General features: G+C 35.7%; 2 protein-coding genes across 2 annotated transcripts; both read right to left on the reverse strand.

Annotated features, from left to right (window-relative positions):
* Positions 1–2,767: 2,767 nt before the first annotated feature.
* LOC145620027 (uncharacterized) lies at positions 2,768–6,293 on the reverse strand. Its single transcript, XM_081674685.1, has 3 exons — positions 3,454–6,293; positions 2,920–3,309; positions 2,768–2,781 (listed from the first exon to the last, which is right to left on the reverse strand). Exons 1-3 carry the CDS (start codon positions 6,182–6,184, stop codon positions 2,768–2,770), a joined length of 3,135 nt encoding a protein of 1,044 aa, XP_081530811.1. The 5' UTR covers positions 6,185–6,293.
* Positions 6,294–7,715: 1,422 nt separating this feature from the next.
* On the reverse strand, positions 7,716–16,399 carry LOC145620028 (uncharacterized). Its single transcript, XM_081674687.1, has 4 exons — positions 13,699–16,399; positions 13,106–13,486; positions 8,177–10,759; positions 7,716–8,089 (listed from the first exon to the last, which is right to left on the reverse strand). The coding sequence occupies exons 1-4, from the start codon at positions 16,397–16,399 to the stop codon at positions 7,716–7,718; spliced, it is 6,039 nt and encodes a 2,012-aa protein (XP_081530813.1).
* Positions 16,400–18,909: the final 2,510 nt, after the last annotated feature.

Raw genomic sequence — 18,909 nt, forward strand, 5'->3', positions numbered from 1 at the left:
CAAGTCACTATTCACATTTTATTGAAAATACATAATTACATATATATTCTTTAATTGACAAATCATAGGTTATAATCTTAATTGATAGCCCTCCCTATGTGTCACATCTAATTTATTTAAGCCCGTTACCCAAAATTCGTTGTAAACGATAAAATATGCACATAATATTTGAGTCATGAACATGTGTTAATTTAGTTTTAGACAACTTATCTATATGAACATTGAATATAAATTATATATGCACCTAATCATTTTATGTATTAGAGAACAATTTTATTTTGTTGCCCTTATCAAGCAACATTTTTTATGAATGTTGCCTTAGGTAATTATAAGGCAACGTTTTGTGCAATTGTTGTCATATGCTGTCTATGACAACACTATTATAAATATTGCTTTGCAGTTTAGTATTAGTTGTTCCATTCAAAGTAACATATATGAATTGTTGCCTTACACTATCAAGGATAACACTTTTTAAAGTGTTGCAATTTTATGTGTTGCCTATTCTTAATTTTTTTGTAGTGAAAGCTAGTATTGTATTGACTCAACTCCAAATGACCTATCACACCTACAATATGCCATTATTGGTCTTCTATGTAAATTATAATCTACTCAAAGTTCTCTCTATTATTGAACCTTTGTAAGATTTTGATATTTTCATGTAATATAACTTGACTTACATATATGTTTAATATTAAGGGGCGTTTGGTTAGTGAATTTTTTGGATTGTCAATGAATTTGATTAAACCGATACCATTATCATGTATTTGGTTATAAGACATGGTAACAATTATCATTACTTAAGGGTAATGGTTACTCCTTATGTGTTACCTCTCAAAAACTTAGGATAACAAATATCACTACCCTCCATGGTTAAACCAAATAAATAAAAAGGTAATAGCTAAATGATTTATTTTTTCCCTTTTATTTGTTTCCTTTCCACTCCATTTCCATTATTGGAACCAAATGCCGAGCAAATTGCAATTTACAAACCAACATATAAAAACGAAGGCAAAATGGTACGAGTAGTTCATGAATTGGGCTAAAAAGTTTGTTAAAGAGAGAGTTAGGCCATCTAAGATGTGCTAAAGAGGGAGTTGCAAAGTTCATACTACTGCCATCACCCTTCAATTCCCACAACGGCCACAAATTACAATCCCCCGCATCTCCCTCAATCACAACCACCGCAGCAGCACCACTACATCAGGCACAATTAGTCCAAACCCTCAATTCCTATGCACCGCCACCACTGCAGCCCCCTTTTGGGTGTCCGCTTTTCTGGGTTAAATCGATTTCTGGTGGTTTTAGGTGAGCGAATAGAGTTTATAGGAGCAATTACATCGGCCAAATCTCCCCTCTTTATTCCCCCAAATGAAACCCAAAATCATACACTCTAAAACGACATCGTCTCTCTTCTAGTCTAGATGAACAATCTCTAAACCAAACAAAACTCCATCATCTTCAATGGCAGCAAAACCTTCGAAAGACAGAGACTTCCTGAACCATCTAGAAGCTTACTTAGCAAAACGCGATGGAGTCGACAAACTCCTCAAGATATCGCGATACGCTTCCAAATTCATCATCTCTTCTTCCCTCCTCCCCTACGCGCACCCTCTCACGCGCCGCCTCAAGTCGTTTGAATCCAAGTTTCTTCAGCCTTCTGGTTTTCCAAGTTGCTCTAAGTCTCAAACTACTGTGTCAGAACTGGACAAAAGTTTGTGTTCGTTAACTGAAAGTTGGAGTTTTGGTTCACCCTAGCAAGCATCCAATTAAGGAAGTTTCATGTTGATGATCTTGACGAGTTGATGGGTGGCTTTCACAGTGGATCGAGCTGCTGCAGATCAACTTTCTTTCTGAATCAAATGCCTTACTGTTTGTGGACCACTGAAATTAAGGTTAGTTTTCTTGAGTGTACCTCTGGAAATTTTCTTTACTGAATACTCTGTATCACTTGTTGGTTCTGCCTTAATTCATTTTGTGCATTTACTCGAAAGAATTTAATCTTTGTTACAATCTTGTGTTATAGATCATGGATATTTCTCTGTATAATTTCTGTCCTTTTTTGACATTGTGAATGAAATGATAGTTACTTTGATTTTAAGTTATTGTGCCTTTCTGTTCAAATTTTGGCTAGCTTTTGCTTAGTTCATTTTACTTGGTTGTGGAAGAAAATTTTAACTCACACTACTATGCTGTACCACAATGTATCCTTGTGCAGTAGCTATATTTGTATCTGTATTCTATTTTGTTAATGCCAGTGTGTTAACATAGGTTTCCTGCATGATTGCACCATAAATGCTAATTTTTTTTTTCAGATGAGCTGCAGTTTGATTTTTGTAGAATTTTGAGTTCGGGCTTTCATGATATCTGATGCACATATTACATAGGGTACACACCACAGAGTAACCAAAATAACAAAAACAGAGAACTTGGAAATGCCGATCCATTTACCATCTCTAAACAAGATATATCTGTAAATATTTCCGCTGGCCTCTGGATATCTCATGAAATGGATCTAAGATAAGGAATTAAAAGTCTCATTGTGACACATCTAATTAATCAAATCATCAAAATAATATAGGCTGTATTCTGAACTAGATGGCTGATTTGCTGTTCTGCTCTTGAATCAGAACTCATAAGCACTAGTTATTAAAACCCCCTAAAAAAGCCTTTAAGAGAAGTCACTTAAGAATATTAGCTCATCATGTTCTTCATGTCATCTGCTCATCTCTAGTTTGCTCGTGGGAAGCTAATGTTATTTAGACATTGATCACCTCTGTGTTCCTGCACCCAGAAGATTAAAGAGCTAATAAAATCTGATATAAAATTTCACTAAACCTCAGCTAGAGATGTAGTTGAAGAAGTAATCCTGCAATTTCTCTTTATATTATCATTTGTGAGGAAACATATTTTAAAAATTACCTGCTTCAATTCTCCTCCTTTGTTGTAAACGAGTTCCAAGGAGCTTGTTTCTGATTGATGATAGCTTTGAAGCTACGTCACTTATGTCCAACCTTTCTCTTGGGACCTCAGCTGAGCAAGAAATTGCTATTCCAAGTATAGAAGTCAGGGCCTCCAACATCAAGGTGCTGTCTCGCCTGTCTGTTTCCTCATGGTCTATTTCATCAACAAGGGCATGATCTAAAATTTCAATAACATTTTCAGGTAGAGCTTCTTTGACGAAGCAATGCAAGCTTAGGCCCCCCTTGAACATGTCGTTTGTAGGCCTCTTTCCTGTAAATATTTCGAGTAATAGGATTCCAAAACTATAGACATCACCTCTGGTAGACACCTCATTTCCCACACCATATTCTGCATGTAGTGCCTCTTATGTTATAATTGAACTAACATTAAATTATATGCTAAGTGTATGTTACAGATAGCTAAAATAGGATCACTACAGTACATGTAGTTTATATATTTTTAGAGATAGGTGTAAGAACAATAGTTAATTACCTGGTGGAGTGTAACCAATGGTACCTCTAACTCCAATAGAGGTAGATTGATTGGCTTGAGAATCAGTGATGTCTTTCAAGAGAAACTTGGCAAGGCCAAAGTCTCCTACATGTGCGACCATATTTTCATCCAGGAGAATATTGCTCGGCTTGAGGTCGCAGTGAACTATGGAGGTGCCACAATGGTGGTGAAGATAATCCAAAGCAAATGCAACCTCAATTGCAATATCAAGTCTTTGGTGGAAGTTCAAGTTCCTTGAGGCATCATTTGTGCCATCAGCTCTAGTGATTGCCTCAGTTCGATGGAACCAATTGTCTAAACTCCCATTCACCATATACTCAAAAACCAAAGCCTTGAAATCTTTGCCTTGATAATCAACACTTGAACAAACTGTTATTACCTTCACAAGATTCCGATGTCTTATGCTTCGGAGGACGCTACATTCAGCCAAAAAACTCTTGGAAGCACCACGATTTTCAAGGTTAAATAACTTGATGGCCACTGTTGATCCATCCTCTTCAAGAATTCCCTTGTATACGATCCCAAATGAACCAGTGCCAATTAAATTTTCAGAGGAGAATCCATTAGTTGCTTTAAGAAGGGTTTGATATGACAAATTCTGGAAATTATCTGAATCACTAGAAGATGTGGGTTCCTTAGGCTTCCTTTTAAACCAGCAAATATATATAACCACAAGTATAGCAACTAGTAAAACCACTCCTAAAATTGCTGAAAGAATTACAACTGTCAACTTCTTGTTCATCAGTCTTCTCTTCTTGTTGGTGTTGCTAAATTTGCACTGTGGCAATTTTAAGACTGATATGCCTCCACAAATTCTATTGTTTCCAATGATGGAAAGATTCTTTGCGTTGTTGAAGACTCCACCTATTGGTACTTCACCTTCAAGGTTGTTGTATGATAAATTTAGCCTCCTCAAATTGAGGCTTGCTAAAAATTTTGGAATTTTGCCAGATAAATTGTTGTATGACAAATCTATCTCTAGGAGACCAGTTAATTTCTGCAGTTCACTAGGAATAGTGCCTTGGAATCTGTTTTCATCCATGCCTAGGAGCTCTAATGATAGGCAACTTCCAAGGGAGCGTGGTATCTCACCTGATAGCTTGTTACCGGAAACATCAAGGGCTGCAAGGTTTTTCAATTGTCCAACTTCCTCAGAGAGAGATCCAGTTAAGTGGTTTCCATGTAGAGAGAGTGCAATAGTTAAGGAGGGAATGTTATAGAGTTGTGAGGGTATACTACCAGTAATATTGTTATCAGACAGCAATAATCCTATTAGTGACCTACAATTTTCAAGAGTTGGAGGTATTTGGCCTTCAAGGCTATTATTATACAGGGAGAGCATTGACAACCTGGTTAAGTTTCCAATTGAGGGTGGAATGATCCCGGATAATAAGTTATCATTTAGATTTAGAAGCTGGAGATTTTGGAGCTTTCCTATCCCTTGAGGAATGACAGAAGATAGTGCATTTTTGCTAGCATCAAAATATTGCAATTCTGCTAAATTTTCTATGCAAATTGGAATTTCTCCCGCTAAGTTGTTGTCACTTAATACCAGATAAGTTATCGATGTGAAATTGCATATAATTTTAGGAAAACTTCCTTTGAACTTATTTTGATCTATCTCAAGCCATTGCAAATTAGTGGAGTTAGCCAAGGAAGAAACAAAGTCCAAATCTTGAGCTTGGCCATACCCAAGGGAGTTACTGTAAAGGACAAGGTGAATAAGGTTTACTAATTTGTGCAGAGAAGGAACTTGTCCTCGGAGATTGTTTTGTGACAGATCAAGAACTTGTAGATTTGAGGCATTAGATATTGAAGCTGGAATATGTCCAGTAAATCGATTATTGTATATAGAGAACCACTGAAGATTCGGGAGAGTATTACCAATATCTGGTGGAAGGTTTCCTTCAAATTCATTTTGGTATAAACACAAGTATGTCAACAAAGAGAGGTTGAAAATAGAGGGTGGAAGTACTCCTGAAAACTTATTCTCACATAAATTTAGACTGGTTAGGTTCTTTAGTTTGCCTAGACTATCTGAGATACTTCCAACTAAATTGTTTCCACCTACTGAAAGCATAGAGAGTGATGATAAGTTCCCTAGGGATGAAGGAACATTTCCTGTTAAATTATTCCTTGTTAACATAAGAAATTGCAAATGTGACAGGGAACCAACTGTTGGTGGGATTTTCCCCACAAACTTGTTTAGGGAAAGGTGTATACCAGTAAGGCTGTAGCAATTTGATATATTAGATGGAATTTCCCCTCCAAAGGAATTATTAGACAGCCGGAGGGTTTGCAACCGATGTAAACGGCCAATCTCAGGTGGGAGTATGCTGCTGAAACTGTTATTTTGAAGGTTAAGTATCCTGAGGAAGCTTAAATTACCAAGATGAGGGGAGAGGGTACCTGTAAGTTTTGAGGAATGCAAGTCAAGTACCGTTACTCTCCGGTGCTTACCACCGCAAGTAACTCCATACCACTCACAAAAGGGGAGACTGTCATTCCACGAGCTCATGAGGTTGAGAGGATCATCGCTTATTTTGGCTTTGATTTTAAGCAGTGCTATCCTGTCTGTGCTAGTGTTGCTGGCTACTGAGAATTCAAGACAGCAAAGCGCAGACATAGAGAAAACGATCCAGTATAATAAAGTGTTTGGGCTTGACATATTTTTTTTTTGGGAGATACTATTTGATATAACTATCCTCATTGAAGCTATTCACTTATCTTTATATACAGATGCAGTAGTCAACGGTCGTAAAATAAGTTGCTGAAATGAAATGCCCAGCACATTACTAAAAATGGTAGGGATATGCAAATTGTGGAGGAGCTTAGCCTGTTTATGAAACTTTGAACCTCCAAATCTGAACACCTTTCTATTTTTGGTGTTTTTAATTGACAAGTTGAATAATAATACAAGAGCACTTGGACTTGCAAATTTAGGTGTGGTCCATGTACTCTAAAATATCTTCACTGTCTGCTGTGAGTGATTGTTAGGACTTTGGCTTGTAAATGAGTGGAGTGAAAAATGCATGATTTTTATTATTATTATTATTATTATTATTATTATTATTATTATTATTATTATTATTAGTATTATTATTATTATTATTATTATTATTATTATTATTATTATTATTATTATTTTGATAGCTAACAAAAAACAGTTAACAGACTAAAACTCCGTTAGTACTTGAACCGTTACTTTATCCAAAATTTGTTCTTTTTGCTGAACAAGGGTGGATCAATTAGTAACTTTGCCTGGGGTTTTACCTGTGAGAAACTGAGAATCTCCCTTTATTGAATTTTACTTTCTGGTTCTTTAATTGGTTTAAATCTAATGTAGGGTATACAGGATGCATTTTTGCTTTACATAATTTCTGGCAATATCATTGAAATCTAGACTGTTTTGTTTTTGTAAAATGATGCTTGTAGAGTTGCTGTAATTGAATGGACATAGCGAACCTATGAGATATCATCCAATGTATTGTCTGATTGTTCACGTGATGGAATGTTGTCATGCTTTTACTTAATTTATTTTGATCAATTGTGAAAGATTCCACCATTTCCTGATTGTATGCAGGATTGCAGAAATTACTTAAGTGTGCCATTGAATGTTATACAAACTAGAGATGCCAAATGCAGCGAGTATGTGTGACTGATTTATTAGAATTAAGGGATAGCTTGTTTCACTTTGTTCATGTTCTGAGCAATGAATTCTCTTTGTTCATGTCCAGGCTTCTGAATCCTCAGGCATTGTTTTTCTGGTTTCTTCTGACCATTGGATTTTCCTGAGACTGCATTTACTTGGTTGGTACAGAAAGTAACATGAGGTGGGATATCGCCTCGTAATGAACTAGTGTAGTCAGTTAAAGCCAGCCTATGAGCACTGCCCTATCTGAAGATGCCTGGATGGCTAAAATCTTGTGGTATTTCACCCTTGATAGAAAAAAAAAAAAATGACATGTATAGCTGCTGCAGGTTCCTTAGAAAGCTTAGTTTCCTGTGTATAGTGACATTAAATCTACAAGGCTACAATGTCTTCTGGACTATTGCGCATGTTATGTAGGTTATGAACTCCTAATACTCAAAATTAACAATAATATTAACCAAAAAGAAAAAGAGATTCAAATCAGAAAATACATTTACTGTAAAATAGATTTTAATGTACAATGCTATCAGAAAAACAATCCTGCTAGAGTGCTCGTCAATATACCAGAATACTTGCTAGGGTGCTAGAATTATCCTCTATTTTGTGCACAAGTGCCAAAGAGCTTCTTGCTAATTAATGATAGCTTTGCAGCAACATCACTCATGTCCGACCTCTCTCCTGGGACTTCAGAAGAGCAATGTAGTGCGATTTCAAGTATAGAAATCAAGGCATCCAACTTTGCTCTGCTGCTCGCATTTTCCCCATTGTCTAGGTCTTCAAGAAGAGCAGGATCAAGAATCTCAGCTACATGTTTAGGTAAAGCTTTTTTCACAAAACTGTGCAAGTTCAGACTGCCTTTTAAAATGTCATTAGTTGGTCTCTTTCCTGTAAATATTTGCAGTAAAAGGATCCCAAAACTATAGACATCGCCGTTGGTGGACACCTCGTTTCCTAGACCATATTCTGCATGTCATATACATACCTCAATACGATATAAAATATATTATTTAATTACATAATTATTTGGAAATGCAGGGTATAGCAAGTTACCTGGAGGCACATAGCCGATAGTTCCTCTAACTCCAATAGAGCTAAATTCTTTGGCATGAGAGTTGGTGATGCATTTCAAGAGAATCTTGGCTAGGCCAAAGTCGCCTACATGTGCGACCATGCTTTCGTCAAGGAGAATATTGCTTGGCTTGAGGTCACAATGAATTATGGAGGCATCACAATGATGGTGAAGATAATCCAGAGAGAATGCAACATCAACTGCAATGTCAAGTCTTTGGCGAAAACTCAAGGTTCTTGTGATATTTACGCTCTCAACCTTGTTGAATAACTCTGTTGGATGCAACCAATCTTCCAAACTCCCATTAACCATGTACTCATAAACCAAAGCCTTGAAATCTCTACCTTGATAATCAATACTAGAACAAGCTGTTATTACCTTCACCAGATTTCGATGCCTGGTGTTTCGGAGGATGTTGCATTCTGCGGTGAAACTCTTAGAAGCACCATGGTACTCTTGCTTAAATACCTTGATGGCAACTGTTGATCCATTGTTATCAAGGGTCCCCTTGTATACAACTCCAAATGTACCACTGCCAATCAAATTTTCCGAGGAGAAATCATTTGTGGCTTTAACAAGGGTTTGGTAAGACAAAAAATTATCAAAATCACTTGAAGTTATGGGATCTCTAGCCCTCTGCCTTCGCCAAAAACTATATATTGACACAAGTATAGCCACAAGAACTCCGAAAATTCCAGAAAGAATTGCAATTGTCAATATCTTCTTGTGCTTCTTTTTGCTTTTTTCAGTGTTGCGCCTCAAATTACATTGGGGTAACTTTAATTCGGTGATGCCTCCACAGAGCCTACTGTTCCCAGTTATCAAAACATCGGTCACATTGTTAAAGACTCCCTCTTTGGGCACTTCACCTTCGAGATTGTTGTGTGATAGATCGATGCTTTGCAACTGGATGCTTGTGAGAAATTTCGGAATTTCACCAGATAAGTTATTGTGTGATAAGTCCAAACGAAGCAGACCCTTTAATGTTTGTAGTGCACTAGGAATGGTGCCACTTAAATTGTTTTCCTGCATGTGCAGGAACTCTAATGATACACAACTGCCAATAGAGCTTGGAATCTGACCTGATAGCAAGTTACGCGAAACATCCAGTTTGTCAAGATTGTTCAGTTGCCCAACTTCTTGAGGGAGGGATCCAGTCAGCTGGTTTCCAGAAAGATTGAGTAAGATGGATATGGCGGGGAGATTAAAAAGTTGTGAAGGTATCTTGCCGCTAAGTCTGTTATTTGAAAGATCTAGTATTATTAGCGATCTACAATTTCCCAGAGTTGAAGGTATTTGGCCTTCAAGACTATTACTAGACACGAAAAAACTAGACAACTTAGTTAAGTTTCCAATTGAAGGTGGAATGACCCCGGATATTTGGTTACCTCTCATTAGCAAATAGATGAGATTTTGGAGCTTGCCTATGCCTCTAGGAATGACCCCAGAAAGCCTGTTGTTATTAACTTGAAAAAACTGCAAACCTGTCAAGTTTTCTATGCAATTTGGAATTTCTCCTGCTAAATTGATTTCACTCATCCCCAAAATATAAAGCGATGAGAATTTACATATAGTTTTAGGAAAATTGCCTTTGAAATTATTGCCACCAATCTGGAGACGTCTTAAATTGGTGGCATTGGCCAAGGAAGAAACAAAATTCATATCTCCAGCTTGGTTATAACCAAGGAAGTTGCCGTAAAGGACAAGTTTAGTAAGCTTTACTAGCTTGTGCAAAGAAGGAACTTGTCCTTGAAGATTGTTCATCGACAAATCGAGATAATTTAGATTTGAGGAATTGGATAGTGAAGCTGGAATATGTCCACTAAACCAGTTATCGTATATAGAGAACCACTGAAGTCGTGGAAGAGAGTTACCTAAATATGAAGGCAGTTCTCCTTCCAAGTCATTCCGAGCTAAGCTTAAATCTGTTAGTGAAGAGAGGTTAAAGATTGAAGGTGGGACTTTCCCTGAAAACTTATTGCCCTCTAATATCAACATGGTCAGATTTTTTAGACTGCCTAGCCAATTTGGGATCTTTCCAACGAAACTGTTTTCGGCTAAGTGGATCTCAGTGAGGGATGACAAGTTCTTCAAAGATGAAGGAATGTCGCCAGTTAAGTTGTTCCCTGTCAAATAAAGCTTTCGCAAATTTGACAGGGAACCAAGTGTGTGCGGGATTCTTCCACTTAACTTGTTATAAAAAAGATTTATATCAATAAGACTATAACAACTTGATATAGTTAAAGGAATCTCCCCTTCAATCGAGTTACTATACAAAGAAAGATTTTGCAACCTATAAAGACGACTAATTTCAAGTGGTATTGTTCCGCCTAAACTATTATTTTGAAGATGTAGCTCTTTGAGGAAGCTCAAATTACCTAGATAGGGGGAGAGGATACCTGTGAGTTTCGAGTTACTCAGGTCAAGTGTTATGACTCTTCGACGCCTTTGATCACATGTAACGCCATACCACTCGCAAAAGTGAAGGGTGTCATTCCATGAGCTCATCACACCAAAAGGGTCATCGCTTATCTTGGATTTGATGTTAAGCAGTGCTAGCTTGTCTATCTCGCCCCTCGAGATTTGAAGACAGCAGAGCATAGTCGTAGCCAAAATGATCCGGAAATATGAAGATGATGAGCAAGACATGTTTAATCTTGTGGTTTGGTAAGGACGATAACTCTGGTATTACTTCTCACAAACTATGTTGTATGTTGATATAAGGCCACTTTTATAATTAAAAGATGCAAAAATGAAATTATTGAAGTTCGAAGAAGTCTCTGAATTAAATTAAAAATGACTGGCCTGGTCATCCATACCTAATCACTTGGACTATACTCTAATTAATTACTCATATAAATTACATTAATGGCCTGTTTGGTTTTAAGGTTTCATTTCAAATCTAGGAATTGGGTCAACCGGTCAAATGTCTTGTTTGGGATATGGACAAATTGAGAAGGTAACATAATTCAATTATTTAAAATTTAATTAATAGGAAGTCTACATGAAAAATCTTATTAGCGGACAAAGACTATAGTGAAGGCCAGGTAACGCAAATCACTGTTTAAATCAACTTTCGTGTTTGCATCGATACTTTAATTCTTTAACAATATAATATACGAATTATTACTTATTTGTATATAGTTATATGAAATGACTATTGTAGGATTAGTGGTTCAAATGACTATTGTAGAATTTTCATTAATAACGACGCATACTTGTCTAAAAGGAGATAATTAGAGAGTATTAGACTGTGAAGTTGGGGCATGTGTTGCTACGTCAAAAACGAAATTACTACTGTACATCAAGCAAAATGATCAAGTTTAACACTGTATATATAGTCCCTTCATTTCTTTCTTCGAAAATAGAAAAAAAAAAAAATTACAAAGGTTCCATCATTTCATAAAACTGAGGATTGAAGGATATGTGAAAATAAACAAAAAAATAATTCTGTATTATTCTAACAAGTACACACATAATTATATTTTTTTTAAGGAAACACACATAATTATATTTAATGTTAATTTTTACAAGGCAATACTCGTAGTATTTTGTTTTTTGTGTGTATAGAGAGAGCCATATAAGGATTTTTTTTTTTTTTTTTTTTTTTTTTTTTTTTTTTTTTTTTTTTTTTTAAGGGTAATGATGTAGACGGAATTTAAAATTAATTTTTAAATTTTGAGTAAGGTATCCCTCTAAGCCAATGGAATAACCGTGTAACATAACATTGGCCTACCACAAAATGGTACGGTGTAGGTAAATGACGAAGGAGTATAATACAGAGTATTTAACAAACATGACATTAATTTTTTCAAACTTTAGCAAATACTCAGTAATCCGTATTCACTCAATTTCTTTTTATATTTTACACTTTTAACTTTTATGGTCAAGTTTTTATAAAGATTTGACTCTTAAAATTCACTACTGCTAATATAAACATTAAAGATCAAAACCAATCTAAGTATATTGGGGGCAAAAAAAGTGGGTTATTTACGGAATAATTAAAGGTGAGATTATTATTAAGACAAAAGTGATAGTATGACATATGACAAAATTGAAACTATGTATCTTTATGGTCTTTAACTCTTTAAGTTAACTTTTGTTCTTTCTTATAGATTATTGCGCAATATCTTCCATGTTGTATTATGAACTCCTTAATACATAAAACTAACAATGACAAGCCCATAAGTCAGAAACATATGGGCTTATCTTGTTCTTCATGTCCACTGAATCTAATACACAGAACAACTTGGTTTGACATCCATCACTTTCGTGAAAGAAGGATGAATGTCAAACCAAAATACACAGCCGCCCTTTATTGTGGCTCTTTATACAATGGATATACACTATGATCAAAATCTTGTTAGTTATATATTTTTCATGTTTATAACTTTAAGAGCAACCTTATGAGCATGATTAACATTATCTTTAAAGGTTAATAATCAATCAATTAAAGCCTTTATCCCATAAGTGGGGTCGGTTATATGAACTCACTGTTTGTCCTAATCCTGGATAAAGGACGAGGATTTCGCTAAGCTAGTGAGTAGTGACAGCCAGTGTAAAACTTTGTCACATTTTATGACATGAGCCAAATGTTAATAATGATATAAAAAATTGAAAACATGTGAACTAATTTAAAAATTGAAACAGAGGAATTGAAGTATAAGTTAACAAATAAATAAATAAAAATAAATGAATAATATAGCTCTCGTTAATCTTCTTGTCATCAGAAGCTTGCTCAAAGTTAGACCAACTTGGTTTGAGATCAATCACTCTTGTGAGCCTGCACCGAGAAAGAAAGATAATCACATTTAAAATCTTAACAAAGCCAATTACCAATGCAAGTTACTTTTGTCAAATAAGTATATATCATTAGCGAGCGAAAAGCAATAATTAAACCATTAATATACCAGCTTGAAATCTTCTTCTTTGCCGTAAGCTATATTCAAGAAGCTTCTTTCTAATCGATAATAGATTCGCAACGACATCGCTCATGTCCATCCTTTCTTGTGGAGCCTCCGTTGAACAAGACAGCGCGACCTTAAGTACAGAACTCAGGGTCTCCAACATAAAACTGCTATCAATCTCCTGACCATGTATGTCCTCAAGAAGAACACGATCTAGAATCTCGATCACATGTCCAGGAAGTGATTCTTTGACAAAGCAATGTAAGCTTACGCCCCCCTTGAACATGTCATTTGTAGGCCTCTTTCCGGTTATGAGCTCTAGTAAAAGAATTCCAAAACTATATACATCGCCATTGGTAGATACCTCGTTTCCCAAACCATACTCTGCATTGCATCACTCGAATGTTAGTTGTTAGTACGTATATCACATTATCACTACATAAGTACCTACATATCAATTATATACTACCTCCGTTTTATATTATTTGCAACGATTTGACATAAAGTAGAGAGGAAAAGTGTCTAATCGTTGCAAATAATATGAAACGAAGGTAGTAGTAGTGATGAAAAAGTGTGAGAACATTATAACTTGTTACCTGGGGGAGTGTAACCGATGGTTCCTCTAACACCCATAGAGCTAAACTCGTTCTCATGTGAGTTGTTGATGCCTTTTGAGAGGAATTTGGCGAGCCCAAAGTCACCGACATGTGCAACCATTTCACCATCAAGGAGAACATTACTCGGCTTGAGGTCACAATGAACAAGGGAGATACCACAATGGTTGTGAAGGTAGTCCAACGCGAATGCAACATCAATTGCAATATCAAGTCTTTGGTAAAGATTCAGCTTCCTTAAGGTATGTTCTATGCCTTCAACCGGCCTATTAATTTCCTCGGCTGGATGTAACCAGTCATCCAAACTTCCATTTGACATGTATTCATACACTAGAGCTTTGAAATCGGTACCTTGATGATCAACACTAGAACAAGTTGTTACCACCTTGACAAGATTTCGATGTCTTATACTACGAAGGACCTTGCATTCAGCCATGAAACTCTTTGAAGCACCGCGATAATCTAGTTTAAATATCTTGATGGCAACAATTGATCCACTCTCTTGAAGGGTTCCTTTGTATACAACACCAAATGCTCCACTACCAATCAAATTTTCTGCGGAGAACTCATTTGTGGCTTTACGAAGTGTTTGATAAGACAAATTCGGAAAATTCTCACAATCATCTGAATTTGTAGATACCTTGGTTTCCTTCTTCTTCCATAAACTATATAATGACACAAGTAAAGCCACTAGCAAAATTAACCCAAACAATCCACAAATTGCTCCAATAATCAATTTCTTCCTATGTTCTAGTCTTCTGTTTTTAGTGTTGCCTCCCAAGTTACAATGAGGCAATTGTAACTCGGGTATGCCTCCACATAGCCTGTTGTTTCCATTTATCAATATACCGGTTGCATTTTTGAAAACTCCTTCGATGGGTACTTCACCTTCAAGATTGTTGTGTGATAGATTGAGGCTTTGCAATTGAAGGCTTGTGAGCATTTTCGGGATTTCACCGGATAAATTGTTGTGTGACAAATCTAGCCAACGAAGACCCTTTAATGCTTGTAATGCATCAGGAATGGTGCCGTTGAAATTGTTATCTTGCATGTATAAAATCTCTAATGACACACAACTAGTAAGAGATCTTGGTATATTATTAGACAACATATTTCGAGAAACATCAAGGCTATTGAGAGTCTTCAGTTGTCCGACTTCTACAGGGAGAGACCCCGTTAGATGGTTTCCTGAAAGATTGAGTAGGATGGACATGGTGGGGAGACTAAAAAGTTGTGACGGTATTGTGCCGTTAAGCTTGTTATCTGAAAGATCTAAGCTTAGAAGTGATCTACAATTTTCAAGATTGGGTGGTATTTGGCCTTCGAGCTTATTATTGGATAGGGTTAAAGTTGACAACTTAGTTAAGTTTCCGATTGAGGATGGAATGACCCCGGATAAATAGTTACCTTTCAGATATAAATATGTGAGGTTTTGAAGGTTCCCTATGCTTTGAGGAATGGTCCCTGTGAATGTATTGTTACCGGCTGAAAAGAAATGCAATTTTGCTAAGTTTCCTATGCAACTTGGAATTTCTCCATCTAATTTGTTGTGACTTAGTGTTAAATAAGTAAGATTTGAGAAATTGCAAATGATCTTAGGAAAAACTCCTCCAAAGTTATTGTCTTTTATTTGTAGCCATTCTAAATTGGTTGTATTAGCCAAGGAAGAAATAAAGTTCAAATCTTCGGGTTGGTTATAACCTAGGGAGTTTGTGTAAAGGTTAAGGTAATTAAGCCATAATAACTTATGCAAAGAAGGAACTTGTCCTTGAAGATTGTTTTTCGATAAGCTCAAAACTTCTAGATCCGATGCATTGGATATTGAAGTTGGAATATGCCCAGTGAATCGATTATTAGATATGGAGAACCACTGTAGATAGGGAAGAGTGTTACCCATATACGAAGGGAGGTTTCCTATAAAGTCATTTTGTGCTAAACTTAATTTGATTAATGAAGATAAGTTGAAGATTGAGGGAGGAATTTCTCCAAATAAATTATTATTGTCTAAAATCAAAACTTCTAGATATCTTAATTTACCTAGTCGATTAGGGATCTTTCCGGCCAAAGTGTTGCTACTCATGTGGAGCTCGACGAGGTATGATAAGTTCCCTAAGGATGAAGGGATCGCACCTATCAAGTTATTCTTTGCCAAATCAAGGTATTGCAATTGTGACAAGGAACCAAGCTCGGGAGGGATTGCACCCACCAACCTATTATTGTCGAGGCTTATATCAATAAGTCCATAACAACTTGATATATTCGATGGAATTTCCCCTCCAATGGAATTGTTAAATAGCCAAAGAATTTGCAAACGATACAAACGATTAATTTCTTGGGGTATAGTTCCTCCAAAACTATTATCTTGAAGGTATAACTCCCTAAGGAAGCTCAAATTACCAAGATAAGGAGAAAGGATACCTGTGAGTTTCGAGTTACTTAGGTCGAGTGTTGTTACTCTTCGATGCCTACGACCACAAGTAACACCATGCCACTTACAAAGGTGGAGGGAGGCATTCCATGAGCTCAGCACACCTAGAGGATCATCACTTATCTTGGCTTTGACTTCAAGCAATGCTTGCTTGTCCATGTCGTCGTTCCCGGCTACTACAACGATGAATTGATGGCAGCAAAACATAGTCGTAACCAAAATGAACTGCAAAAACAAAGAAGATGCGCATGACATGTTTAATTTTTTGGATCAAAAAGTATCATACAAATATACAATGTTGTAACTATGTTTACAAAAGAGAGGACTTTTTATTCAAATGCATAAGACAAACTGTGAAAGTTCACAAAAGTAATCATAGATGAAATAAAAAAAAGAGTGGCACATGCAACATTGTTGCACACCAATGAAGAATATTGATTATAACAAATTAATAATCATTTGTTTTATAGTCTAAATTATGCCCTCTCATGTTTTCATGCGTACAATAAGGGAGTCAAAAAGGTTTTATATTATGATGTTGACATTCAAGTGTTTTGACTTTGCAATTGATAACATGGACTAGATGAGAAGGTAACATGAACCATTATCTAAAAGTCAACCTTCATTTATTCACTCTTTCCAAGGGATACTAAATGATACTACTTCCTATTAGATAAAAACGGTCAACCAAGTCGGATTGGTTTGGTGTTTGGATCCGTTTTCAGGTTCGGCTAATAATATCTTTGCCTCACCAAATATGAAATTTTTATTAATGATATATCTTTAATCATCAATAAATATACATTATACAAACATACGGAGTAAATTATATTACATACGTCCCTATATAATTGACAAGGTTTTGAGTTTTATTTAAGTTGGTTTGGGGGCTATCACTTTTGTTGGCTGGGAGAAAAGAAAGTTAATGTTTAAAATCGTTTTCATGGAAGTTAGGAAAATAGTGAGACATATCTTTAAGATATTAGCCAACTAAGCTAGTGGTGAGACTGGTGACATGGTGTACCACAACCTTGTCTATAAAAAGCGGTGTAGGAAAAGGATAAAGAAATACAATACGGAGTAATTTTTAAACAAACACGTCATAATCAAACACGGTACTAATCCGTCCTCACTTGGTTTCTTTTATTTTTTACACTTCAAGTTTTACGGTCAATTTTTTTTAAAAGATTTGACCTTCAAAATTCACTACTCATTATAAACATCAACTTAAAAACCAATATGAGCACGGCTTATTTATCGATTAATTAAAGGTGAAATTTTCAAAAAATGGTGAAATTATTTTCAACAGTGGTTACAAAAGTGATTTTTCCATTTTAATTTGATGGGTAAAAAATAAAAATGAACAAAGCCTACAAAGGGTGAAATTGGGCAAGAAAAAAATCTAGCAACAGTACCCGAAGATTTCACACAAATCACTGGAACTCTCCCGCCGGCAACGGAAAGCGGATAGCGGCTGCCGGAGTTTCCAGTATCGCCGGCGTGAGAGGAGAGAGCCATACTTTCTGGAGAGTTCGTTCTCTATTTTCAAATTAGGAAATACTCTGTACTCAATTGCACGCTCATAAATTTTTATCAAAGTTTATCTCAAGGTATAATTTTTTGTATTAGTATTTTTTTGGTTCAATTCTTAGAGAAATTGATCGATTTTTATTTAATCTTTTGGTTTTGTATTTAATGTATAATTTACATGTATGTTTTGGAAATGAAAACCAGAATCATAATTTGATTGTTGTGTAATGAAATTGATTCTGAATAATTTTTCAAGTAGTTTAATTGAGATTTTTTTTTTTTGTTTTTTTTTTTTTTTTTTTTTTGCACAAATTGGAATTTGATGCCTTTGAATCTTGATATACTCTATTAAGGCTGAGGAGTTGTATATTTATCAAATAAGATGAATTCAAAGTTTTCCAACCTGAAATGCTTTTGGCATTATCAAATTCAGAAACAGTGAAAAACTAGGAAATTAAATTCTTAACTGCAAAGTTTCTGATAGTCTGAACCGGTGTTAATGATAAATATGTACTAGCTATCAATAATTTGGCCAATTTTGTTCATGATCAATTCTGTTTTGGCTGTTATATCGTGCACATATTAATTCGGCCTGAGTATTAATATGGTGTATATAATATATGATTGCTTTTGCCTTTGAAGTTAACTTCAACTATTTGTCATGAACAAGGGCAGGATAATAGTTACTGAAGTAATAGGATATCACTCATTAGCTGGAAATCGGAACTTTTGGTTGTTGTGACTTGTGAGCTCGAAGTAACTCATTTGTTGAGTTAATGCTGCTGGAGCACTGCTTTCTTTTGGAGTTGGAACCAATCATCTAAATTTCTAAGATCACGGACTGCTAAACAAAGGTCCGTTTTCTTAACTATATTTCTTAGAAGATCTGTTAACTATGCTTTGTTTCAAGTTTTGTTTCTGCTCATTGGTTTAGTTGCAAACATTAAGGAAAGATGTGCAAGTTGAGTTCATGTTTAGTTGTTCGAATGATGGCAAGCTCTTGCTTTTTTTTTCCTTTTCAGAGTACTGATTACAGAATATCCTATCTTAGGCAGCAGAGTATTATGCATCTGTAGTACATTGAATGGCCTCTGAAATGATAATTGAAAGAAATGACATGCATTTTTGGTCATCAGCTTTCCTGTCTTTTAGTTTGGAGTTGGGGGGCAGAGTGGCCTGGGTTCATTAGCTTTCCTCTCACAGATTTGTGTTTGATACTTTTATTTTATAAGAAC

The sequence above is a fragment of the Chenopodium album genome, chromosome 27 (genome assembly GCF_948465745.1).
Source record: "Chenopodium album chromosome 27, dcCheAlbu1.1, whole genome shotgun sequence".
Taxonomy (NCBI): Eukaryota; Viridiplantae; Streptophyta; class Magnoliopsida; order Caryophyllales; family Amaranthaceae; genus Chenopodium; species Chenopodium album.